At 36.0% G+C, this 16,455-nt stretch overlaps 1 protein-coding gene across 1 annotated transcript in view; it reads right to left on the bottom strand.

Moving 5' to 3' along the window:
• The window catches only part of LOC122403232, a 317,776-nt gene that overhangs the window by 86,019 nt on the left and 215,302 nt on the right, over positions 1 to 16,455 (bottom strand). Inside the window, exon 3 of the mRNA XM_043406617.1 lies at positions 13,187 to 13,331. Coding sequence (XP_043262552.1) covers positions 13,187 to 13,331 — 145 coding nt within the window. The remainder of the gene's footprint in view (positions 1 to 13,186; positions 13,332 to 16,455) is intronic.

The following is a 16,455-nucleotide window of genomic DNA, read 5'->3' as shown; positions in this document are numbered from 1 at the left end:
TATATGAGTAATCGTATTATCATTAACAAGTATCAAATTAGAGTTATTTACCGAATTAAGCAGCCTAGCACCGTTGAGATCATTGTGAATGCAATTCCAACATGTGCTATGTGAGTCAAAGTCTCCAAAAATTAGGCAGGAATCGAGAGAATTAATCGAGAAAGAAAGTTGGTCCCATTCAAGTTCCGAAACATTACGACCAGGGACCCTGTAACACCCTGCTAGGACAACCTCAGGAGAAATATTATGAATTTTGACTACCCCAGTTTCAAGATTGTCGCTGATTTTACATAAGTCATAAATAACGCTGAATTTTAAGGATTTTCTTATCAAGAAAATAAGTCCACCTTCATGGCGATCATTTCTATCAATGCGAACCTCGTTGAGCCCAGGAAGATGAAACTTTTTGTCTGAATGTAAAAAAGTTTCCACCCCAATAAAAATGTTTGTTTCACGCAATTGGATTTGAAGTTCATCTCTACAGTTTGAAATACCTCTGCAGTTCCAAAACACTATTTTAAGATCCATGGGCAGATCAGACTTGCAGATGTGTTGATTGATGATCTAGAAGAGGCTCTGTAGAAGTATCGCCTACCCGAAACGAGGAGCAGTCCGAATCCGAGTCACAGTTTACAGACGAACAGGAATCCTCTAATGCGGAGGCTGTATTAGTCCAATCTATGTGAGATTCCAACTTTTTAATAATGCGTGAGGTTCTGTTTTTTAAAGCCCTTCCGTCTAAACGAGGATAAATATCACGAAGCATTCGTATAAGGCGAGAGAAATCCGTGGTGAATGTACGAGCCAGTTGAACGATGTCGTTGCTGCCTTTGGCTTTGATCATAAAATCTCTGATTTGCGAATAATTCAAGACATACGCATCAGGATGACCGGAAAGTATTTCTTTAATAGGACTCAGAGCCATGTTCACTACTTCAATTTCGGCTACCAACGAGGAGGAGTCCTTTCTCATTTTTTTCTTTGACGGTTTGCTTAATGATGAGTCAGTCAAGGGCAGAGCACCCCCAGCCGACCCAGGTAATTGTAGATCCTTTGAAATAGGAACAGACACTGTAGTAGTATTGGTTTTAGAAATATCTTGAGTTGCAGAGCCCGAGGTGTTAGTCGACAACGGTCTTTTGTTGCGAGGTTTGTCAAAAAATATTGAGAGATCCTCTAATCGAACAGGTTTGGAAAAGGTAGAATTCGTGTTAGAGTCCACTGGAGTAGGGCCTACATTCTCCGGCATAGCCTTGTCTTGAGGGGATGAGTCATTGTTGGTGGTAACTGGCTGCCGATTCTCCTCGCATAAAGGAGAGGGGCACTGTTTTGCCATGTGACCCTCACTCTTGCACAGGAAACACTTAGGATTATCAGAAGAAACGAAAATCCAGAACGAGGTGTTGTCGAAACTGACTTGAAGGTTGTCGGGCAGCTTGTTTACATCCTCTGGGTGAATGAAAACTTGGCGACGAAAGTTAAGAATATGAGAAAACCCAGCTTCCGAGAACCTAGCCTTTATAAAGGAAATCGATGAAAGAACTCTGATATTTGACTTTTTCAAAATATCTTCAAGTATTGAATGAGGAATGATAGGACAAACGTTCGAAAGAATTATCCGTTTCGCTTTCATCGAGAGTGGCCTAACTGAAATAGAATGACCCTGAATGTTAATGCTAACTCTTTCAGCCAAGATTTTATCTACCACGGGTTTGGACGACAGATACACACATATTCTATTATTTGCTATGCGGGATGCGAAACGAATGTTCTCAGGCTTAATAATCTTGCCTATGGCAATAACATAGTCCTTGATGGGAATATCCTCGTAAGCGTCTAATACGATAGCCTGTTCTTTGGTTGGAAAACCTCCTTTTTGCGTAATACTTGCATATGTCGAATCGGTTACTGGGTTTGAGATAACATTTGCACCGGATGAAACTGTTGACTCCATTGCGATTGAGGGAAAAAATTCCTGTACACAGGAATGTAATCTCTCACCAATCACACACCCAAACCAAGAGAGAACACAAACACCACAGTCAAATACGTAGTATAGAAGCGCAGACACAACAGAATCGTACTCTGCGTGACTCGAGGGAAGAAACACGCGGAACGTCTTATCGCTACGAGCGTTCGATCCCAACTGAATTCCGTTCGTTAATGTTGTGTATCATACTCGCGATTCGATTCGCCTTCGAACGTGTAGAATATTAGAAATTGGATTCTTAACGCGTACATGGAATTTTAACGTAAATATTTGACTCGATATTCTAGTATAGAACTTGGAAGAAATATACATTTCTGGAACGATCAATGCTTCGATCGATATTGTTGGGCATCCCTGGCCCTACGTGTACTACGTGTTCTGATAGAACTCAAACACATAAAATTCGTAGTATTACGTATGATGCTTTGGCTTTCTACGAAAAATATTAAATTCGTATTAAAATAGTATCATAAATAACTAGCTTAACTAGGTGAAAAGTGCACCGGAGGGAACGTTCCAAGAAACTTTCTCAACGATCTTCTGCATTACGTTAATTTTCCTCCAAGATGCTAACAGAAGATATTTCGTAAATCACTGATGAAACAATTTACATAAACCATAAGGTAACGCTGAAAACGGGGACAACGTCGAGCACGGAGCACTCGTAGGAGCTTTAAAAACGCAAACAGCTTTTTGCAATTTGCCCGACGTACTTTTTATGTAACTACGGGAACGCATCAGTGTAAATTTTTGGAAATATAACTTAACCGCGAGGAAACGCGGACAGAGTTAATAAATCCTTGCACGAAACATCGTTGAAACGGCGACGGGGCTGGACAGAAAGAAAAGCTGCGATTAAATCTTGTTACGCAAAAACCTGCGAAGGCGAAATGAATGTGAAAAGAACTCGAGAGTTACTAAAGAGTTCAGCCTGGATTTAACAGTCTAGTAACAATCCATTTAACGAATCTTGCACGAGATAATTAATTGGCCTTTAACTACCTGGGAGAATTCCAGAGAGTGATTGTTTCTAAGCGGATCAGACCCTTTCGCTGTGAAAACAAATACTAAGAAGAAATACTCTGATCCTGCAGATGATTAAAGTCCTAGAAAACTATTATGTTGTTGTTGTCGATACTGCACGATTAATATTAATAATTTTACACTATTTTCGTCGGTCTATTCACGCTGTCTGTTTAACAGAAACTGTTAGTTAATGAAACAAATTTTCGTAAGACTTTGACCTTCCTAAAAGTATCTATGACACTGGGTTGAAAAACGTCGCGGGAAATAAATAATAATATATTATACAGGGTGTACGGCCAACCCTGGGAAAAAATTTTAATGAAAGATTCTAGACCCCAAAATGAGACAAAAATCAAGGATACTAATTTGTTGATTGAGGCTTCGTTAAAAAATTATAGAAACATTTCCGGCCATGCAGTATATTTTTGGTAAAGAATTTTTTTCTCAACAGCACGTAGGATTTCGGGGGTATGTCTATTCACCAAAAATGATTTTAATTGACAGCTGCAACCAAAAATAATTTTTTTAGAACAATTTGAAATTCTTTAATTTCGTCGTAAAATTTCAGCATCTACTCGAATTTTTTTCTCGAAAATGCGTAGGATTTCGATGGTGTGTCTATGTACCAAAAATGATTGTAATTAATCCCTGCAACCAAAAATAACTTTTTTAAACAATTTGAAATTTTCTTTTTCGAAGTAGAATATTTCTGGTCAGACATTACATTTTCAGTAATGAATTTTTTTCCCGAAACTGAGTAGGATTTCAGGGATGTGTCTATTAACCAAAAATTATTGTAATTGATTCCCGTAACCAAAAATAATTTTTCCGTGAATGATTTGAAATTTTTTAATTTAATTTCTGAATAACTTTTTAACGAAGTCTCAATTAACAAATTGATATTCTTGATTTTCGTTTTATTTTCGCCTCTAGAATCTCCCATTAAAATTTTCCCCAAGGGTGACCGAACACCCTGTATACGGGAAAATTTTTTTTTGCAACACAGATTTCTGTGGTTTTATAAGTGTCTTATAGTATTGGTGTATATTTTAGTTTTTGCTCGTTAATGAAATAATAACGTATAACATTTGTAACAATGTAAATATATAATAATTGCATACGCGACTCTCCAATTATTTTAATATTTCCTCTGATATCTGTTTTTCTATCGCATATGCAGTTGCAAAAAACACGTGCAACACGCAGGAAAGCTAAACGTAGACGATATTGACGCGGAGAAGATTGCAAGGTAAGTGAAACTGCCGACGACAGCACGAAACGAGTACAGCGGCCACGTGTGAAACGGCAGAAGATTAGAATCTGTCGAAGCAACGCAGTCGAGACAGAAATTATTGCAACGTGTGTGTGTTTGGAAAAATGAAAAACAGCGATACACTTTTAAAGGGATATTCTAGCGTCAAGTGCGTTTTTAGACTTTCTTGGCGAATTTTTTGCGAATAAAATATGACACGTTTTGCAATAAAATTTACAAGATTTATTTATAGATGTTTCAGTGTCGTTTTAAAATTTTTTGAGCAAAAGAAAGATAAAACTGGTGGCAATGTATAGTCTCAAACATAGCCAACCATACACGCTTTTAAAATAGATTGTCTCACGGTGTATACGATTCCAGGTCAGTTCGTTTGTTTGAAATGAAAAAAAGTCAAAAATTCCCAGCAGACAAAAGAAATAAGGCCATAATTAAAGCAATGGCAGCACTTTAAAGTTTGATTATTGACTTTTCATGTTTTCTTTTTTTAATTTCGGGGTCCTAAAAAATATATGTATTAAATGTATTCTGGTAAACACAGTTTCGAGAAAAATGCTTTTAAAGATTTGTATCCCTGCAACAATGACGTTGACCATCGCGTCCTTCAAATAGCCATAACTTTGTTAATTTTAGGAATTCAATTTTGCAGATATATTTCCCAAACTATATTCTTAAAAAAAAAAAATGCAAAAATATTGATTTTTTCAGAGTTCATGCTAGAATACCGAATCGCTTTAGCAACTAACGTATGAAATTTTGTTGGTCCCTCGAGATTACAGTGACCATTTTTTGAGGATCGAAAATTTAATATAAGATGATAAGATGCATTCTGGGATCGATATCAAGGAAAATTTCGAATCCTGTTTCCGCGCCTGCACGCTCGGATGGACAAAGCTCTTGAGCAGCGAGGCAAGAGATCGATGTCGAGCTTCTTGTTCTGTTCCGTTGGTGTCTGAGCGATACGAGGAGAGCGTAAGCGAGCACAAAAATGGCTCGAGATATTGAAAGGAGGGAAACGAATGCCCGGACGAGGCGACGCGACGCATCAGAATCGATATGCGACGTCCTGGCAGAAGCATAGAAGATTGAAAGTGCGCCCAAGAATTGAATCCGACGAGTCGGAGAAGTGGGAATAAGCGAGGGACAAGAGGAGAAAACCGATCGCGAGGACAGAACGGAGGACCAGGAAGACAGAGACACTTGGAGGAAACTGGCTCGCGATCGCACATGAATCATCCCCTCGATTGAAGTCGCGGGAAAACGGAGATTAAGATTCGTCGTTTGTCTTCCGCCCCCGAGAGCGCTAACTTATTGAACGTGTCGTTGCATCCTGTCGAGTCGTCTCGTATTTGCAACGATAGGCATGCTCTTGCACGTTTTATCGTTTACCCGTCGTCTTTTGAAAAAACGTCGTTCCCGATGCTTTATCTACCATTGAATAACACCCGGGAAAGACTTTCGAAACCATTTGCAATTCGTTAATTCTGCAAAATATTCAATAAATTGTCTGATCGTTTCTTTAACGCGTCTATTTTTATCTGTCTAGGAATATCGAAATTTTTATAAATGATATTGTAACGAATAGAGATATTCAATAACACTGTTCTACAAATTCAATTTTTTTTTCTGTTTTTCAATATCCACTAGGTGATTCTTGTAGAGCTTTGTACCCTAAACACGAATCTGAAAATGGAATTGCTGTATCACCCTCAGTTTTCGAAAAACACGAGTTTTTGTGAAAACGTACAATTTTGGGCAAAAGCGAGGTATTACGCGAAAATTAAAAACATCAGACAGTTCCAATTAATCTTAAAAGATAGAGGAGAGATTCCTGAATATGCTAACATCGATAGTTATAATATTTTGTACTTTTGAACGGTTGTAAATGATCGCCAAAGTTTGAAAAAGTGTCGAAGTACATACTTTATACACAATACTTTTGCATATTTACGAAAAGTTGTTTACCTGACACGAAATCTATACACAGGATCTGATTCTGCAGACATTTCTGAAGAAGAAACTGACCAACAGAAGTGTAAAAGCTGTTCTCAATTGTCACAGGTCGAGAAAATGTGTATTTGCAACGCGTGCACGACGTTTGACCGCCACGCGACCATCGCTCGCTTATCTCGGCGCGGCAGTGCCGTAGCTACCTACAAGCGAAACTGGTATAATGGTGCTATAGGGTATGCACTCTGTATATAGTATGTTTGATTTTTTTTTTGTAACTTTTATTGCTTAATATATTTGTATACTCTAGGATACTAATCACTGAATTATATTTTCAAAATCCATGTAAACTTATCAATGGAATCACTCGATCATGTACGCTTTTCTAAGAAAGATCTGGAGTAAATCCTTGCTATTCACACTTCGCTCTTAGGAATATTATTCCTATTCTGTGAGGCAACCCAACAATAAAATGTTGTTTATTTTATTACGGCTTTATATTTAAAAAACCATTCATATATATACAATGAACATCGAAATTGTTTAGAAATGGAAATGATCGAGAAATGTTTTGTACTAATCCACAAACAGATTAAAAAATAAAAAATGATAAACATATACAGGAATTAGGAGCCTAAGATATTATCGGTGTCGCATCCATTATGCGTAGCTACGGCACTGCCGAGTCGAGGTAGGCTAGCGATGGCCGCGTGGCGGTAAAACGCCGTGCACGCGTTGCCAATACACATTTTCTCGACCTGTGACAATTGAGAACGGATACTATACTTCTGTTGGACAGTTTCTTCTTCAGAAATGTCTGCAGAATCAGATCCTGTGTATAGATTTCGTGTCAGGTAAACAACTTTTCGTAAATATGCAAAAGTATTGTGTATAAAGTATGTACTTCGACACTTTTTCAAACTTTGGCGATCATTTACAACCGTTCAAAAGCACAAAATATTATAACTATCGATGTTAGCATATTCAGGAATCTCTCCTCTATCTTTTAAGATTAATTGGAACTGTCTGATGTTTTTAATCTTCGCGTAATACCTCGTTTTTACCCAAAATTGTACGTTTTCACAAAAACTCGTGTTTTTCGAAAACTGAGGGTGATACAGCAATTCCGTTTCCAGATTCGTGTTTAGGGTACGAAGCTCTACAAGAATCACCTAGTGGGTACGGAAAAACAAAATTCGTGTTGAACAGTGTAATCAGAGTACATGTAATATACTTAAAACAATGATAATAAAACGTATTAAATATCAAACATACATTTTTTTAAATTCTCTAATCAGAAGATTATTTTTCACCGAGGTCAGAGAGCAAAACAAATATTTGTGGTACATGATTCCTTCGAACAACTTCGCCGACGCTGTGGTCGGATACGACGAAACAAGGGAAACGTGGAAAGAAGAATTCTGTGAAACACAAACCACGTCCCTAACAAGAGTATTATTAGAAAACTTTACTCGAAATACAATGTTAGTAAACCGAGAACTATACGAGAAGAAACTGCAACCTTACCACATTTTTACGGTACAAGGATTCACATATCGCTATCGTATTCTACAAATGGCTTTTTCTCATTTCCTCGTGGAACAACAAACGTACAATTTTTATTAACTGGTTCGTTTCTTCTGCGCGTTATATTAAAATATTGTAAATATTTTCCTTCTCATTATACGATATCTAAAATGCTTTCATTTCTTCTGCAAACAATCGTTTAATTTCGATTTTAACTATCTCGACGAGAAAGGGTACATTGTTTCCCTATTCAACGTCAAATATTGTAAAGATAAATATGTATATCCGAAAAAAGTGGTTGCAGGTAAAGTTCAAAAGAATGGCACGAGTTTGCAAAAGTGTAAAATGGTCTGGCGTTTTATGGTTACAAAAGCTGGCAGTCGAGTTTGAAATAAAGCAAACAGTCGCCGAAGTTGGCAAATATTCCCGGGGCTATGGTTCATTTACATGGAAAATGGAATGAAATTAACGGGACGGTGTAATTTTCGGGCGCGAGTGGTTAATAATAACTCGTCGCGAGTGAAATTTTACGGAACGATGGGCTTCAGTCTCTGTTCAAATTTCGGTAACCGCGCATTCGTAATGGTTGATTCTAACAGATGGAGAATTCTGGCTTCACTCTGACATCGAACAAATTACCTCGTTAATGCAGTGTTTTACAGACACCGAATGGGAAGCTTTTCGTGAAAAATAGAGAATCGATACACGTGGCTTAACGGGATACGATTGCAGCCAAGATTGATTTTTTTATTAGAAAGAAACTATTTGGAATTAGTAGACAACCATTAATACGGAAAACGGTTGTTTCGTTACGAAGCTTTCCACGCGAATATTTCCACCATTTCGAGTAAAACAAAACTGCAATAAGTTTAATACATATTTAAAATTTTCAATCTTCATTTTTTCTATTTCTGTACGTCCAAGTCTCTTCTTTATAGTTCCATACCACTATTATTTTCTCTTTTAATACCTACGTATCCACATTTTCTTAAATAATTTTTTCTTGAGCATTTCTCTTTTACATTGTACTTTTTCGTTCCTTCCAAGCACACTCCTTTCACATACATCCAATTTCTATTTTGTCTCCTTTAAGTTTTTCCTTTTCCTTAAACCTTTAAGTTTCGTCTGGAATAAACAGATTAAAGCTAATTCAAACTTGTTGAACCCGGTTTAAATTAGTTCCCTTTGTACGAAAGGGGCTTAAAGTTGGACTTGCATTTCTTTGAATTCTTTCACACCAACTTAGAGAAGTTGGAGATTGGCTCAACAATTGGATTTGCGTTTGTTTAAATTTCTTCGAATCGTTGAATATTTCTATTTTTCAAACTACAATATACATTTAGTAAACGGGTTGAAATAAAAATACAAAAGTTTTTTCACGATATACTGATGATGAGAACCCCTCTAAACTAGCATTATCTTGTTCGCGCTTTAATCTAGAATCACTTAAGCGCGCAGGAAATATCTGTGATCAAAATTCCGTCACGATCCGAGTCGCACAACGTCTCGCGTTGGATCGCGCTACTATTGCCTAAAACAATTTCTTCCTTGCATCGAAACACGTCCAGTCATATCTGGACAAGAAGCTTTCGTGATTCCGAACAGTTTGGAATTTCTCGAATTGCACACCATGCAACCGTACACACTATAGCATTATCTTGATACTGTTTAGCTATTTTCAGATCGATCGTTAACGAACGTTCAAGTTTCACCAAGTTTTATTCAAACTGCCTAGTCAATCGTGTTACTTATTTGCAACTATTATAGTTCTCGTAAGACATCCATTTGTTATATCAAAATTGCTCAAACTAAATATTAGATTAAGTAACAGAAAGGTATACGATTTTTCTCCCATAAAACAGTATGTATAAAGCACGAATTTTCGAAATATTTCGACCACACGTTTACGTTTCTTCTCAGGGAATTAAAATTTAGAAAGAATTATACGTATTACAATTTTTATAGTTTTTCTAAATATGATTTTACTATCTCAAAATTGTTCGAACTAAATAACAGATTAAATGCTAAAAGTCTGTACGATTTTTGTCCCATAAAACAGTATATATAAAGCACGAGTTTTCGAAACATTTCTCAATTTGATTCTCATCAGTGAATAAAAATTTAAAAGGCTCGTACAAATTACAACTTCGTGAAACCAGAAACACCAACACCGTCCCGTGATATTGTACGCGTCAATCTTCGTTGGTACAACGACAAATTACGAATCATTCACATCGATTACTACGTTTACCATATATCGCTGTGCAATTTAATCTGTTCTTGATACGAAATTTGCAAACGTTTCCCGTTGTTTGTTGATTGGCGTGGACGTTCGTCCGCGTCTGGCGAACTTATTCGACTGAAACGTCGATAAGGGTTGTTGTTAATGGTAGCTCGAAACACCGGCGAAATAAAGGACTTTATTAATAGCTTGGTAGTTGGCGGAAATGAATATCAGCGGGGCAGGGGGGGGGGGGTCTGGTCGGAAAAATAGAAACGAGCAGGCAAATCCGTTGGCCAGACAGCGGAGTTCTCGTTTCGTGCTGCTCCTTTCAACCGCTAGCAGGAAAATTCGAGCTGGAAGCGAAACGTCGCGTTTAATTTATCGCGAGCTTCAGCGTCAGAATTTCACCGGGATTTCCCGGACGGCGATCTTACCGTTTCCACGCGAAAACGAGTAGAGAAGCAAATTTTACACGACCGGATGACAGTATTATCTTCCACCGTGGCGTCGCTGTTAATTTAAAATTACCGGGAGCATTGAAACTGTCCCGGAAAATAACGAGAGCCGGTAATTTGAACACCGCCAACAGCGGAGCCTTCTTAATTTATTTCTCTTACTAATAAATATCGTCGAAAAATATCAACTTTATTTAAAGTCAATGCGACATGTGAACTTTGAAATACACCAAAAATATAAAGATTATAGCTACTCGAAATCAAGGTTCTGGCTCTTTCTTATTCATAACGGTCTCTTTTTTAATCACAGTGTATTAACCACTTCATTAAGCGCAACCAATTCGAGCAGAAGATACTCAAAAGGAACTTTCGCGAATCGAGGAAAGAAAGAACAGACGTTCCATTTTCTTCCAGAAAGTCTCGGAAAATTAAACCTGCTTTCCAGCGCAATTGCATCGCAATATTCGCGAATACGCGGAAACGTAGAGGCAGAATCGAATACATTTTTACGTTTAAAAAGAAGGGGACTTAATCTCTCGACCGTTGTCATTTTTACACGAGATTCTTAGAAGCTAAAGTAATCAACTTTATCGCTTTGACTGTTACAATCAATTCTCAAATTGAATTGTTAAAGAAAATATATTTGAATACGATTCATGGATTTTAGCGAGGTTACGAAAATAAGTGACAAATTTCAAGTTACGTAATTTACAATTGTCTAAAATTTGAGTTTTGATATCGTGAAAAATTTTACGATTTTGATCTGACAGTCAATATGTTACAAAACAAGAAGATTCTAAGACTAAAGCTTAAAATGGAATTAATTACCCTGACTTCTGGGCAGTCCAAGCAATAATTTTTTAAGCCATAGTAACCTAATGTAGAAAAACGTTGGTCACAATTATCATAATAGAGGACGCCTGGAAATGAAAAATTCATGCAGGATCTTTCAGAGTACCTTCAGAGATGGGAAAGTTGTTAGAAATGAGTCAAAAATATAAACATGACGATGCTTGAACTCAGCTAATTTTATTCTCAAAATAATTAATGAGAAAATTAGCGGTTAGATGAATTGAGGCTTGTAATTGAGCAAACCTAAGGTACCATATAATTATTGCTATATGGAAGCAATACGTTCTCCGAATTCGCATCCACATGATGTGCAAATATTCCAATTCGGTTTCACTTTTCTTAATTAAATCATGATGATGAGCGAAGTTAGCTATATTTGGTTCTCGAATTAATTAACGAGAAAATGAGATGACTGATGAAATGAGGCTTGAAATTGGGCAAACCTAAGGTATCAATTTAATTATTGCTACGTGGAAACAATACATAACAATACGTTCTCCGACTTGGCATCCACATGATTGCGCAAATATGGCTTCCAATTCAGTTTCACTTTTCTCAATTAATAGATATGGAAATTGAATATGTAACATAAAAGACATATATATTTATATATTTTTGAGATGATGACAACTTGTGAAACCTCAAAATAAAGAAATATTATTGTAATTTTGCAGCAACCAGAACAATCACAATTTTGACTAAAAACGAAACTAGTTTCAAATATTTTTTATACGTATTAATTAAGAAAAATGAAACACTTGCACAATCATGTAAATGCAAAGTTGGACAGTTTTTTTTCATAGGGAGACACTCTGAAAGATCCTGCATAAAATTTTCATTTTCAAACGATGCTAAAAATGTGCATTTTTTAACATCCTGAAATTAACATAATCGAAATTAAAGGAAAACATGCAAAAAACGACGATTAAGCTTCAAAGTGTGCTATTGTTTTAATTATTGACTTTTTTCCTTTATCCTGCTACCGGCTATAGTCAAACTCATGCTAATTGAGGATCTTTCACGTTTTTTCACTTCAAACTAACAGAATAAACTATGTTTGACTGTATTTGAGAGTATACAATGTCACCAATTTGAATTTCCATTCGCTTAAAGAATGTTAAAACGTCACCGAAACATGTATAAATAAACAATATTTTGACATCATTTAATTAGGTCGACCCATAAGTTCGTGCCGTTCGACATCCTAAAATTAACGAGGATAAAATTTGTAATTGAATAGAAAACTAACAAAATTTGTCAGTTGAGAGGATTTTTGAAATTTGAAACATATTAACATCAATAATTCATACAAATTTGAAGTTTGGAATCAACACTAGTTTACAGAACGAAATATTTTTAATTGTGCATGAACCTGATTGTATGAATATTTTTGTTAACATCTAATAAAATCGAACCTTATAAAAAATAAAATGCAACAATCTTTAAGCTTATTAATGGGTAGTAAATTTGAAAATATCAACGTTTTAACGAAAAGCGTTGAGCTACGTTTTAATAAAAAATCGAAGAAGTTTTGCAGCGACGATAGAATGGCTTTCCCAAAGGAAGGGGAAGGAGTTGTCGAGCTAGAAGAAGTTTATAAAATTCTATTACATGTTTAAAATATTGCTTTAAATTGTACTATAAAACTCGATACGAACATATGGGACGACCTAATAGTTTACTCGTTCAAAAAATTCCCTAAGAAAGTCCAGAAATACACACTGCGGATTAGAATACGCCCTTAAATTGTTTAGAACAACTTGAAGAACGGCCGGGACTAAAGTCGGAAGTTTCGCGCGGATCCGATGCAAACGAGTAAGATATGCGCGCAAGGTAGAACCAAAAAAAAAAAAAAATACTGGAGAAATTATCGCGAGGACGAGAGTACTCACTAGGATCCTTGACTGCGGTGATAACGAGACGGAAGCCGTTTGCGTTGGTGCCCCAGGAGTCGGTGATGTATTTCAGTGTCACAAAGTTCGTGCGGGTATAAATCGCGCCCACAGTCTGCTTCGTGTTCCTGCAGGACAGGTCCGCCTGGAACACAAAAGAAACGGCACTCGTTGGATGCGAGGGTAACATGGAGAACAGTCTTGGCCGCCCGGTTTAGACGCCACCGAATGTGCTACCAGGGTAATAAACTAGCTTCTTGTCTCCGTATCTGCACAATCTGTGTAAACAATAACAACATCATAACAGGATTGTTTGGATCGTGGCCCAACTCGACGCCCCATATGCTTTAAGGGGGCAAACCACTGTGACGGCTGACAACAAAGGCAATTTTCAAGAATTTTTTGAACGTAACTGCGAAACTTTTTTGTGGAAAGTCGCAAAAAGTTTCATCAAACCCCCATGTCATAAAAAAATTTCCAAATATCACTTTTCGTTTTACCATTATACATGAGTCTTCCCCCTTAAAGGAACCTTGTTCAATTACATATGTATAATTCAGTCAATTTTGACTATTTTCACTTTAAAAAAGTATACTTTTTTTTATTAAAAAATTCTTAAAAAGACCAAACAAATGAAATTCTAGAATATCCCTTTAAGGGAAGAAGCCACTGTCATGACTGAAAATAAAGGCAATTTTCAAGAATTTTTTCGACGTAACTATGAAACTTTTTCTGATAAATGTTTAATGTTTTCGAAACTACATTTCTCGAACTACTTGTAAAAATTCTCCTATAAAAATATTAATTATTACAGTCATAATAGGAACCAGCGTGAGAAGCCTTCAAATATTAAGCATTCTTAAACCCCTAAACATTGAAAATAGATAAAAAAATTTCGATTTTTTGAATCCATCACAGTGGTTTCCCCCCTTAATGGCGTCAAAAGAAACCTGCTTGGGTTTAGTTGTGTTGCAATTTGTCGATTACGTAATAAAAGTAAATAAATAGAATTGAATGTTTTTAATAAAGTTCGATCACCGGTTTAATTTTAATTAATTTTAGTGAGAACACTCCACACCCCTGGGCGCAGAGTACGCGCCTTAATTTACCCGCGATACGTAACAAAACTTTAAGGAAATTTTATGCAAACAGAATTTCTAAAAGCACCTCATCTAGTCTAATCTGCATTTAACGTGTCAGAACAGAATTTCTTAAAGCGTTTCATAAACTAAGGTTTACAAAGTAAGAGGATAAGTACGCAGTTTCCTGCCATAACTTTCAACTTAAGTTAAAACAACGCGGACAGAGCTCATTATTGCCCAACACGAAATGTTGGCGAACTTTCAGCTACGATTAAACTTCGAATTGCAAATTTTATTAGAGAAAAATCAATTCCCGTTCTTTTCTTTCGCGTTTATCTCGAAGCTGCATATTTCAAGCTGATTCCCACCTTGGAAACTATTGATCCGATTCGCCTGAAACGTTCACAGGATATTCTTACGTATACTATTTAAAATATAACATTAATTGTAATATTTTTTGTTTTAGATCAGTCAATAAGCTTGAGTTGTTCAAAGATGAAAGACCAAGTAGAGATACGATTTTCTGAAGTGGCCTCTTATTATCTTACCTTGTTACATTTAGTCATTTCAAGTGACTAATTTATTATTTTGAAACGCTCGTACCATAATAAATGAAAATAAATATGCAATAAGTAAAATTGTACGAGTAAGTTTCGAAGATAAACGCGTTTTAAATCAAAAAAAGATTCCTAGTGTTAACACGTATTATTTACAAACTTCTTTAGTAATTTATGAATTCCCTTAAACTGTTGAACTATTGAGCATATAAACCAACATTGAATAGAATTGTTATAAATTAAATTATTCAAACATTTTACAATTTGATGTAATATTTTAATAAATAGTCTAGCAACGCGTACTAAAAGTACATAAACTCATGTTTTCTGTATAACTGAGCCATCATTAGAAGCTTCAAGGCTTCCCCTTTAAAATGGTTTCTGTTTTATGTAGATTCGACTTTTCGTTTTGGAGGTATCGTTATTAAATAATTTCTAGTTAGACTTTATTTAATTTCAAAAGTAACGTCTGTTACACAAATTCTAATTTTTATTCAACGTTCGATGCAGAAAATGTTGCTTACGTTTTACATATTATATCAAATTTAGAACATATCATAATATAGAAAGTTTAATAGAACGATATTTAGTATAAAACTGGGAACGAATTTATGGAACGACCTAATGCAATCCCCAAAACCTGTCAGATACTTTGTGCACAAATCGTGCAAATACACAGGGTGTTCGGTCAAACCTTGGGAAGAATTTTAATGGGACATTCTAGAGGCCAAAATAAGACGAAAATCAAGAATATCAATTTCTTGACTCAGGCTTTATTAAAAAGTTATTAAAAAATTAAATTAAAAAATTTCAAATCATTCTGAAAGAATTATTTTCAGTTGCGGGGGTCAAGTACAATCATTTTTGGTGAATACACATACCCATAAAATCCTACCCACTTTCGAGAAAACAATTCGAGTAAGTACTGAAATTTTTAGACGAAATTAAACAATTTCAAATCATAGTATAAAAATGATATTTAGTTACAGAGGTCAATTACAATCATTTTTGGACAATAGACATCCCCCCGAAATCCTACCCATTTTCTAGAAAAAAATTCGAGAAGATGTGAAATTTTTCGACAAAATTAAAAAATTTCAAATCGTTCTGTAAAAATTATTTTCGGTTGCGGGGGTCAATTATAATAATTTTTGGTGAATAGACTTTCCCCCCGAAATCCTATCCAATCCACTTTCTAGAAAAAAATTCAGTACGGGGCAGAACTTTAAACATTAATAACTTTTTAACGTAGCTTCCATCAACAAATTAGTATTCTTGATTTTCGTCTTATTTTGGCCTCTAGAATCCCCCATTAAAATTGTTCCCAAAGGTGGCCGAACATCCTGCATAATAAATCGTACGGTTGTAATTTGGTGAATGAATGGATACTTGATAAATTGCAAGAGTCGAACGTTCAGGTGATAGTAATAGGATCTTTTACCCCGTTCAGAATAAAAATTCCCGTTGACTGATTAAAGATTCGGAATTATGACTGTTTTCAACCCCTCGAGAGAAACTCACGCTCGAACAGTCGCTAGACCGACCGCTCGGAAGCATTTAACGCGGTCCGACATCGAAAAGAAATCTTGGGAAACGCTAGACAAACACTGGCCTTCGTCGATTAATTAAC

This window comes from Colletes gigas, unplaced genomic scaffold (genome assembly GCF_013123115.1).
Source record: "Colletes gigas isolate AHSC1104 unplaced genomic scaffold, ASM1312311v1 Colletes_gigas_Sc00047, whole genome shotgun sequence".
NCBI lineage: Eukaryota > Metazoa > Arthropoda > Insecta > Hymenoptera > Colletidae > Colletes > Colletes gigas.
This window is presented reverse-complemented; position numbering and strand designations above follow the sequence as displayed.